A 12,174-nucleotide genomic window follows, 5' to 3' on the forward strand; every position below is an offset into this window, starting at 1 on the left:
AAGGAAAAATTGTTAAATAATACGATTTCATTGATCAATCATTAATCGTAGTATCTTTTTCCTCGCAGTAGTAAAGCTTTCGCGCAAATCCGTGCCTCGTTGAATAAATTACTCGTCAAAGAACGGCGAAGAGTCGAAGGAAAAGCTTGTAAGAGCTGTTCATTCCTTCTCAACAGACGCCTAGAGTAGCCTCTATAACTTTTACGACGTCCTCGTAAGCCAAAAAAAAGCGGAGCACGCGCGAATGCAGACGGAAACAAGAGCATCATTGCGCACGTTATTTACATAGGCGAGTGGCCCTCGTCTTTATTCAACGGATACTCGTGCAAATACAATCGTGCACAGGCGCGCGTAAGCGTCTCTTTTTACCGCAAAAGTCCTCGAGTCGCTGCCTCTCCTCTTCTTCCCTCACCTCCTCCTTCTGTCCGTGGCTGTATTTGCGTTATAGGAGCGATCGCATACGCTCATCTTGAGATGACGAATCGACACCGCGTGTATTCAGTGGGAAACAAGTGGCCGTGTGGATTCTTAAGACAGTCTCTGCGGTGAATAGAGACACGACAGCGAAACATTGCTCCTTTATCAATAAGCTTCTTTCAAAGATCAGCAAATCAGCGATGAGTGGCGTTACTGACTTTTGGGGCGCGCAACGAGTACGCATCTGTGAAAAGTTATTTTTGTAAAAAGACCCGGGAAATTTTTGAGAATTCGGCTAAGGTAAGTGATAAGCCGACTGGTTTTATCGATAGTTTATCGCATACATCATACGAATGCTTATTTATAAATAATTTTAAAGGGTAGAGAAGGGTATATAGTGCTTATGCTTTCATAGAACCTGTGCATTCGTTTTTCTATCATCACAAATTTAAATAATTTAACATCTATGTACATTCAAAATAAATTGAAATTTTCTATATTTACAATTTAAATGTAATTTATTGAATGTATTGAAGATCAGATAGAGTATCGTTTATTAAGTTTTATTGCTAACATAGTAATTAAAAATGTCGTTCATGGTAATTTCTTAATCGAAGGAAATTGTTTCCAATAGTGTGGGACAATGAAGAAATATTCAGAATGAAACAATTAAATGTCCCTTTAAATATGTTATCTAGAAAATCTTGAGTAACTATGGGTTTTCTCTATAATTAACAGGATGTTAGATATAAAGAGCTATTTGCTGCTGCATTATTTTGTATGGACACTTGCACTTGGTAAATTCTTCACGCCGACAGGTGGTCAAACAACAGTCACTGCGCTAGCCAATCATTCTGATAAACAGGCATTCATGCAGGCCATACGATACAAGAAAGATTATCGTCGTCTGAAAAAACAGGAGGGAGCCATAAAGCTCGTTGGTGGTGAGAGAGGAGCTTTCGAAGGTAAAAATGTTTAATTCTTTTCTTCGCATTAATTTTTTTAGTCCATAGATATTTTAGAAATTCTTTCTAAAAACGGTCTTTTATAAAAATATATATTAAAGAGATAAAGGTAAAAAAGTAAATAAACAATAAATAAATTAGTAAATACTTATTCTTATACGTATTTCACTAAATTATTTCAATGTATACATAGTTGCAAAGACAAATATTACTACATCAATAGAAGCTATAACAAATTTGTTCACTAATATGATTAAATATAATTGTAAAACTTATCTAATTTATTTTACTAAGTTTTGTAAAAAAATTTTTTTTGAATGAATTAAAGAAATTTAGAAGGATCAAATATTCAAAAATGTTATCATTGAATAATTAATAATTTGAGCTCACTTTAATGCAGTTACAGTGCAAGGATTAACTTGTACAAAGATTTAAATTTAATATTATTAAGGAAGCAATCTGAAATGATCGTATTCGTTCTAGTATTAATATATTAATATAACGTATTATAAAGAAGTCTATATTAAATATTATGATTTTCCTCACGTAATTAAGTAATATAGCCTTAGTATTGCAAATTTCGTGATTTTAAGTAGTATTTTTTGTAAAAGTTAATTATACTGAATATTACATACTACAATACTGATACTATACATTGAATGAATAATAACTAATGTAATCTTTTGAATAAACTTCATTGATCAATAGTTAACTTTTAATGTGATAAAAATTAGATTTCTTCTATTAAGTACGAATTTTATGCAATTTTTATGGTGTATGTAAAAACAAAAATTTAGAACAAATCATTATAATACCCAAAGAAATAATTTGAAAATATTTGTTTAGAAATTTTTCATTTTATCATTTTAAATTAAATTTTAATAAAGTATTAGTGAAATTTGTCAGTTATTGTTTTAGTAATTGTCTACACAATTAATATATAATAGATTAATTTTTAAAATGTTTTAAAATGTTCTGTCATTAAATTTTATGTAAAACGTACATAATTATTCCATTTAAATTAATATAATTTTAATATACATTTATGAACAATTTTATATTCATACATAATAATCGTTTGAGATTGAATACTTCCATTTTATAAAGTTTTCTTCAAAATTTGGTATATTTAATGACTCTTTTCATAAACAATAATTTCATAATTATATTCTGATTCTTAAATTTAAGTATATTTATGAATTTCAATCGACAAATAATTATATATTTAATAAATTTTAATAGTTAATTCATAAAATAAGTAATGACGTAAATAGCGTTTGCTGAAAAGAGCAAAAAGAAAACTTGTTTGACGTTGGACCCAGAGAAGAGCATCGCTATGGTCGATAGTCTCAAGTTTCTCTTTACATCATGAAAATTGCAAAATAAGAAGTTTTTAAACTATAAGAGGTACTCATTTACTACCTTTCTCATGTAAGCCATACTAATCGATATGTCCTGGTTAATGCTAGTGAATCTGTCCTTACCACATGTTATCATTATACGTCTTTTTAATGCCTAATTTCTATAAATAGGTAACATTGTGAATAAAATATTGTCCATTAAACAAATTTCTTGCGATTAGATTTTAGTCGTAAAAGGTAGACGTGAGGGAAGGCAAAAATTACTTGTAGATTGATGATTTAGAAATCCTTTTTGTAAATATAAAAATGTTTATTATGAATCTATTATATTTCTAATATTGAAAAATCATAAGAAAATTAGTTTTTAGAATAATGCTAAATCATACATTTTATTTTTATGAGCGAAATAAAATCAGAAAATAGGACTGGTTATTTATTTGATCCAAATTAAAAATGTATTGTATCTTTCTTTTTAAAATATATTTTTGCTGAAGAATTATTGAAAATAATAATCAATCCAGAAAAATTTTAGTTATGTAAAAATTTTTTGTAAATTTCGTATAATCTATATGTAAAATGATACTTGAAACATATAAATAAAGCAATTTCTGCTAAGAATGAGAATTCGTATTGAAAAATGAAATTCATTAAAAAAATTATAATAAAATAATGTTTGTACTTTTAATAAATTGATTATTCAAAATTATTTATCTAAATACTCCATTCGACTTAAATAAAATTTGCTAAAAAAATATATAAAAGGTAGTAATTGTTATAATAATAAAATTCATATAAATATCGATGTATAAATATGTATATATACGTGTGTAGGCGCGTGCATGTGTGCATAATTTAATGCATAATAAACGTAATGAGATATTTCATGTCCATTTGTAAAAATGAAAGGAAATATTCCAAAATTGTATATATATATATATATATATGTATAGAAAATGATAAAACTGTATATTGTAATGTGAACGAATGCATAGTCAGCAGTATAATATATACTATACATATATACACACATGGATGCATTGCGGACTCGTTATTCTGTAATGTCGATTAAAAAGGGGTCACTGCAAGCCCGATATCTATGACTTAGTATATCGTGACGCTAAATGCATACATATATATGGATTCAAATAGCACAGTAGTTTGATGCAATACCACTACCGAAAATATCGAGTTCTCGATCAGTATTCTTTAACCGATTTAAAGTATTTTTTCTGTGTATTGTAAATTAGTATTCGTTAACTAAAATATTGTGTTTTTAAATTAGATTAAACTTTCAAATTACGTTAGAACTATTTATCACTTAAGACCAAGCATTCAAAATATTAATTACATTTATTTACAACATAATATAAACATGGTTTAGAAATCAATTTTCTTCTAAAAAGAATTTATTTATTATTTGAAAGTACACGAGTACTAAAAATTTAATTAACTGTATTAAATTTATAACATAAGATTATGATTTTTTCTAATAATTTCAATCATTTTTAGTGCAGTCAAAATCATATCCATTTTTACTTAGGATTGTATGATTATCAGCACTTAGCACTTTTAATGTAATAAGTAGGATAAGAAGAACAGCAGTGAATAATCAAAATATTAATTAAATGACAGAAAGAAAGTAATTGTACTTATATAACCTAAATTGTATATTATGTTTGATTTCAGGTCGGAGCACAAACATTTTGAAAAAAAAAAAAAGAATCGTATAAACTTTATTTAACGATTAATCATATACAAACATCATTTATTTAAAATAATTTTTTGATATTGTTATTAAAAATATAATACATATATTTGACATTTTAGTATTTATAATAATCAATCAAATATTTAATATTGCCGAATATATTTTAATCGTGCAATTTCAATGAATAATTGGAATAACAATATGTTTTTATAAAGACATTTTAGGAAACAACAAATACATTGAAAAAACCAAATTTTAACTAAAAAGTCAATATATAATAATAATGCAAATATTTTTATTTATTATTTAATATTCTTTCCACTAACGATACACCCATTATTCAAAATCATCCCAAGAAAACAACGAGGAAAGTATTTAGAATAATTTTAGTACTTTTAGTTTACTTTAATTAAACAGTGATATATTCACTATCGGTTTTGCGGAAAAGTTACAAAGATTATTCCTGTGCAGGTAACGTAGAGATTCTCCATAAAGGAAGATGGGGTAACGTCTGCGACGATGAATGGGATGAGTTGGAGGCCAGAGTCGTTTGTGGACAACTGGGATACAAAGCCTCCAAGGCATGGCCCACTGGCAATAGCTATTTTGGACATTCAAGAAGTAAGGATAAAATATTGTATATTATAATGATTTTTGAGAGGTTTATTAAAGCTACGGAGTTTTAACCTTAGTTGAAGTTATTCTGTTTACGGCTAAATCTTATAACTGTTTGACATTTCACAGTAAGAGGGAAAATTTACCTTTCCGCGTTATTCCTATTTTCAATACATTTAGTTTCATTGTTCTTGTAGCTCATGCTAGCCTATAGTGATTCACAAAATATAAATATTAAAAATATCATATAGAGCATAGATAATTAAGACTTTTGAATAAAAATATTTTAAAAGAAATTTTGTCGAGAAGTTTTTTAAAGTTTTTTAAATTGAAAATGATATGTAATTATAACTGGAAACTATGAGATGTATTCTAAATAATAGTTTCTCTTTTGAAATATTTCCTCTGGTAATCATAATTCTTAAGAATTATAATTTAGTCACTTGGCAAAGATTTCTGAATTTTTATCAGGACGGTACTGGATGGATAATGTATTATGCGACGGCACGGAATCCGAGTTGGCCAAATGTCGATTTGATGGTTGGGGTAAAACTGACTGCGAGGGAGGCGAGGCCGCCGGTGTAATTTGTGACCACTTTGGCGAGGATGTAGAAATGCATGACAATCGAGTGACAGCGAACATTTCGAATCTCATAAAATTAGAACAACGGAAGAGCAAGATAAGGGACGTTCATCAACAAGGAATTGCTGTTCGATTGACCGGATTTCGCCAAGGGCGTATTGAAATCAAACTTGGAGATTCGGGTATGCAATATCTTTAATATTTATCGTACATTTGTTGAACAGTATGGATTTGAAAGTCTCGATGTAATAGTTACGTAACTGCTCATACAGATTGGAATTAACTTATTTCATAGCGAATACTTGATTTTGCACGCAAAGCTTTTTCTAACTTTTATGAATTTACGTGATGGAATTTTCATTGGATTAATACTAGCCGAAACTCATTTATATTGACATATATAATATAATAATAATAATAATAATAATAATAATAATAATAATAATAATAATAATAATAATAATTAAAATAAAAATTGATTTTCTGTTCATGCATTCAAAGTAGATAATTAAATTTATCCTGTTAATAGTTGAATGAAAAATTAAACATTTAATAACCATTGCGATAAGTTGTTTTCTTTAAATATATTTCTATACTTCACAAGCAATTATAATATCAACAATTAATTGTTTTATACTTTGTTTTTTTTTTTTTTTTTTTTTTTTTTTTGTATAGTTAACATAAATCATCCGATTTATTATCAAATTATATGGGATAATTATTTGAAATATTTTATTTTTATCTTTGGATGTTTCATTACAATAACTAGAAAGTTAAATGTTACAATTATTTCTATTTTATCATGTATTTTTAAAACTCTAAGAAATTCCCAATAATTTACTATACCTTAAAATTATTTCAATACAATGAATATATTTGAATAAATATTACGTATCTTAGAAGTCTTTTTTAAGTAATTACAAGAACTATTCTAATAATGTGTAAAATATATTTTGGAATATTAAATCATAAAGCAAAAGCACTATATAAGTAAAATATTAGTTTATGCGTACCTTTTATTTTGGATGTTCTTTAATCATTAAAGAAGATTTTGATTCGATACTTTAGTAGTCTTTAAGAAGTGAATTAAATTGATATTTAAGTTATATTTAATACATCAATATGAGATATTTAAGATGAAGCTTAAACAAATTTAAATATAAAATAATTAATTTCCTTTTTTGAAATATACTCAAAATTATATCGTTTCGAAACAAAATAATTATTAAAATAAATTTTAAAAAATAATATCATATTTGTAAAAATTAACCCTTAGAAATCGGATAAATTTGTTTGCATAGGCGCAATATTCCCTATTAATAAGACTTTTAATTTTATTGAATTATGCTTCAAAGTCAAATTTACATACTCTAAGATAACCTAAAGTATTTGTTATTTAATCTAAACTATAGAAGATAACATTTTTTTAGATCTTTGTCCTGTGTATCTTGAAACTCTCATGAATTGCATACGTTAATTATGTAAAATATTGATATGATTTTTAAGTATTGTTGTTTCTTTTTACATTTTATTAGATTGGGGTGTTGTGTGTGGTGATGGATGGTCTCTTCTGGAAGCATCGGTAATTTGTCGTCAGCTGGGACTTGGCTATGCCGCCAAAGTTTATCAGACAAATTTCTTCGGTGATAACAGGCTTCCAATGGCCATTAGTGGAATTAAATGTCACGGAAATGAGAAAAATATTGCCGAGTGTGTACATGACACCGTTCTTGATTGCCCTGGTTAGTCAAGTATATCTTTTTAAATTTGGATTTTAAAGTAGTGAAATACTGCAACTATTCGTTTTAAGTAAAATGAGAAATCTGAATATTATCAAGCCCGTACATAAATTTAAATTAAAAAAAAAAATGTATACAATTATAATGAATTATCTTATTCAATCATGACAATAATGGTAAGTTTACTGTATTATCTTTTATAATAATATAATTTTAATTTATAGTTTTTAGACACACGATTCCATGATATTGGAGAGGTTAATTTAGCAGTAATATCCATTATATTTTTAATATATTTTTAGTTTTTGTAATAGGCTGGTAAATAATATTTGAATGTAGGATTGTAAAAATATTCGGCTTCTGACTATTATTTGAAATAATATTTATTATTAATTCGTTACTCTCAATTTTACCGAATCGGTAATTATGAATATAATTTTTAACATTAGTATTTAAAAAAAATTTGACTACCGAAATTGAAAGATAAAATTTGTTTTCAACCCGAATTGAAACTTCAATAGTAGTAGTAATAATTGTCGAAAACCTTATAAATTAGCTTATTCTTAACTTACTCTGAAATATATTTCAGAGCAATAATAAAGACGGACTTTTATGATGATTAATTAAAATGACAATTTTCATTGGACATTACTTATTCAGATAATAAGAGCATTCATCATAATTCGCAGTAACGTGTCATCAAATTATTGGATCTTGTGACAGGTGTCGGAGAAAACGTAGCCGGCGTGACTTGCACGTCCCGCATAGCCGACCTGGTCCTCGACTCGATAGAACTTCAACGTACTGCTCACCTGGAGGATCGACAACTATTTTGGCTGCAATGTGCTATGGAGGAAAATTGTGTGTCATCTCAAGCCTACCAAGTGCAGCGAGAGAGTCAGCAGTGGTACTTGGAAAGCCGCAGACTGTTACGTTTCACAGCCCGAATCTTAAACGCCGGCACCGCGGACTTTCGACCCTCCGTGCCAAAGCATCTCTGGGAGTGGCACATGTGTCACATGTAGGTCATTGCATTTATTCAATATTATACCGCAATTTTTAAAAATCTAGCTTCTGTAAGTAATCATTCATGATCTGCATACATTTTTACAAAATTAATTATTTGCGTAATGTTTTAAGGCGTTAATACATAAATATCGATGTCGCTCTGTAAAATATCAATATATTTTATAATGACCTCGAATAAAAACAATGATATTGGAGAATGATTAATGAGAGATTCAAACATACTTATTGTAATATAATCAAGTTATACTAGTATTTTTTTTATCAAATATGGAGACACTCGATTATGAATTTATCAAATGATTTTAATTAATTTATTTATTTTAAATATAAATATAAATAATTGTGAAAAGTCATGAGTTCATAAAGTAAATTGAGAAACATTTGACGTTGTAGGTTGTTGGAGGGCATTCAATAAAATATTACATTTAATAAATCTTAATTAAGTAGTCATCATTTCAAGTATATTAGTAAAGTTTTTGATTTGACAATATATATTTCTCTCCGTTACTTCTGCTGAGATATGTTCTTACGTATTATAGTACATTTACAATATTTAATGATTTCTGAAATTTCTTCACTTTGGATCACATTTTTCAGATTAAAATATCTTGAATTTACTATATGTAGATAATTACCATTACTTTGCCATCATTACATTTTGTGTTATTTGTTAATTTATCATTCAGATAGGCGAACATTAATATCTCGGAATTGCATCCCTATTCTTGTTTTTTTCTCGGTTATTCGACCTTGTAATTTCATTGACAATGTCTGACGATTTTATTGATAAGATGTGGTACTTTATGAATTCTGTACTTTAGTTGGTATTCATCCAATAAGTCAACCTACATACACATTGGCAAAGCATCCTGTCGCATTATTCGAGAAGTCGTTTTTACTGATATTATCCCTTTATCTTGTTAAGAAATAAAAGTTAATTGATGCTTTAAAAAAGTATATTATTTTCTATTTTTCTTTATTTTTGTTATTGCTTTCAACTACAATATAAAATATTTTTTATTTCCATTTTTTTCGATTTTCCGTTTTCTATTTTATTGTCTGTTATGCGAGTGTCAGGCATAAGTGCACATAAACACTAGTACAATTGTTTGTTGCACAATGTTTGATAATAAGTATTAAAATTGTTGCTATAAAATTAAATGCATCTGCTTATTTTTCAAAAATATGAAAGATATATATTTCCATTTAATTAACTAAACATTATTTATTAGTAGCTAAAATTAATGAAAATATTAGAAACACTGTTAAATGAATTAACTTTGTAATATTTTTAATATTATTCCTTTTACAAGTATTATTTTATTAAAAAAAAATGTTATTAAATTTTAGTGCTTCAATTACTTAATACTTACACAATATAAATTTAACGACTCTATTTATTTCTAAAAATTATTCTTATATTTTTATTTAAAAAAGCATCTTCTAAATATGGGAAACATATCGATGATAACCAAAACCATAATAATTATTTACAATACCTAATGATTTAAAAATTTTAATTTTTGAATTTTTTATTTAGACATTAATTGATACTCTTTCTTAGGCATTATCATTCTATGGAAGTATTTGCAACGTTCGACATCATTGATTCAAGTGGAAAAAAAGTAGCTGAAGGTCACAAAGCTTCCTTCTGTTTAGAAGATAATCAGTGTTTACCAGGAATTAAACCAAGGTTAGTAATTGTAATTTAAGTATAATTTCTGGTATAAAAATTCGGTATTTTCGAATGCATATTTGCGCATTTTAATTCGCACAGAATGGTTTATGATACTCGTAACTTTGTATTACAGAGAATTATCAATTAATATAATGTATATAATATTGCTAATAGACTATTATCTATTAATATAATCACTATAAATGTTTGTATATCCTTTTCTCATAGATATAAATGTGCTGGTTATGGAGATCAGGGAATATCCGTAAATTGCAGCGATATTTACAAGTATAATATTGATTGCCAATGGATCGACATATCTGAACTAAATCCAGGATTATATACATTCAAGGTAATTATTTAGAAAGACTAGTTCCTTAATATTGAGCTCATTGCATAATTAATTAAATTTTCTAATATAATGAAACGATATTAAGATAATATTTAAAAATGAATTGGTGTTTAATGTATAATTTAAAAAAAGTACTATAAAAAACAATTAATTATAGTAAAATCAATTATTAAATATATAAAATAATATTAGTGATATGAAAAATTTAATTAATATTTAAACGTACATTTATTAAAGGCAAGTATATACAGTAATATATTAAGAATATATCTTTTATATATTTATTTTGTCTAAATTTTATATTCTATGTTTAATAATTTTTTAAGGTTGACTTTACATATTATTTTAATATATTAATATTAGAGTTTAATAATTAATTATTGTAAAAATATATAATTATAATATAAATAGATATATTTCTAAGCTATAGTGAAATTCTTAACAAAGTTTTTATAATTTGTATATTTAATAGGTTCGTTAAATACAAAAATTTCATAGAATAAGAGTATAGAGTAATTAATTGAAAATATAATAAATTTTACAATCTATTAAAATATAATTATTTTACCATAATTTAAACATTTCAATAAATATATTAAATTACAAAATTAATTATCATATCACTATTAATCATTAATTTCGTGAAATACATTTTTTATTTATAAGATAATATAAGATAATGTAAAACTAATATTGTATTAAAATATACGAGGTTTTGTATAAGAAGCATTGATTTTTTTTATTTAATACATATTTTTCATTTCCATTCTCATTTTTAAATTAAACCATACATAAAAATGTTATTAATTTAGCTTGCTCAATTAATCGAATCACTAATAGTCCAATAAATTTGCAATATTCAATTTGAAAGATGGCTATGATTAAGTTAATTTAAAATTTTGAATTATATGCAACAAATACCGATATTATTCAAAAAGAACTAAATTATTATTTTATCAATAGCTGATTAATACTAATTTATTAATTCATTTAATTAAAAAAAATTTTTTTTTTTCAAAAAAACTTTGCTTATGTTATAATATGAGCGTGTATTCCGTAATCTAATTAATCAAAGTGTTTTTCTGCTTGATGCAAGGTGTGAATGAGATTAAATTCCTTGCCATGGTCTCATCGGAATTGTAATATGGCTCGCTCAATAGATTGAGCTTATGGCGTTATATTGCATAATGCAGAATTCAATAATTAACATTAATTTTGCACTTGTGTAGGTAGCTGTGAATCCAGAACTAAAGGTAGGGGAAATGTCGTTTGACAACAACGCTGCTACGTGCAAGTTACTTTACACTGATACATTCGCCAAAGTTCACAGTTGTGTGATGGGTCAACCCTAATGGACCACGCGAACAGCAGCGAGAATACATATATTCACACATCCAACACGAGACCTGATTATGAATGCCATTAACGTGGTACTTCTTATTCGAAACTGTATATTTAACTTTGTAGATTGTTTCTTTTAATTTATTATCATACTTGACTTATTAGCGGTCATATGGCATATGAATTTTTTCTATTCAAGCTCAGATACTTAGTATTTATTCTCTTTTGTCTTTGAGAATTCCAAATTATGTGTAAGAAGTCATTTATTATCCACAAATAGATAAATGTTATTTCAGTATTTCAAAATTAACAGTCATTTAAATATGATTCATAATTGTTATAGTATTTATTGTAATGAAGTAGCTATAGAACTATTATTTAATATT

General features: G+C 26.4%; 1 protein-coding gene across 1 annotated transcript; it reads left to right on the forward strand.

Annotated features, from left to right (window-relative positions):
* Nucleotides 1-487: 487 nt before the first annotated feature.
* On the forward strand, nt 488-11,900 carry LOC105363234 (Lysyl oxidase-like 1). Its single transcript, XM_011500867.1, has 9 exons — nt 488-717; nt 1,156-1,382; nt 4,923-5,072; nt 5,538-5,831; nt 7,185-7,391; nt 8,112-8,409; nt 9,982-10,110; nt 10,324-10,447; nt 11,677-11,900. Exons 2-9 carry the CDS (start codon nt 1,157-1,159, stop codon nt 11,797-11,799), a joined length of 1,551 nt encoding a protein of 516 aa, XP_011499169.1. The 5' UTR covers nt 488-717; nt 1,156; the 3' UTR covers nt 11,800-11,900.
* The last annotated feature ends 274 nt before the right edge of the window (nt 11,901-12,174 follow it).

This window comes from Ceratosolen solmsi, unplaced genomic scaffold (genome assembly GCF_000503995.2).
Source record: "Ceratosolen solmsi marchali unplaced genomic scaffold, CerSol_1.0 scaffold27, whole genome shotgun sequence".
Classification (NCBI taxonomy): domain Eukaryota; kingdom Metazoa; phylum Arthropoda; class Insecta; order Hymenoptera; family Agaonidae; genus Ceratosolen; species Ceratosolen solmsi.

Excerpts from the sequence above, each read along its gene's own strand:
- LOC105363234 (XM_011500867.1), top strand. The coding sequence starts at position 1,157 with ATGTTAGATATAAAGAGCTATTTGCTGCTGCATTATTTTGTATGGACA. Across the intron at positions 1,383-4,922 it reads TGAGAGAGGAGCTTTCGAAG|GTAACGTAGAGATTCTCCAT; the intron begins GTAAAAATGTTT and ends ATTCCTGTGCAG. Across the intron at positions 10,448-11,676 it reads CAGGATTATATACATTCAAG|GTAGCTGTGAATCCAGAACT; the intron begins GTAATTATTTAG and ends GCACTTGTGTAG.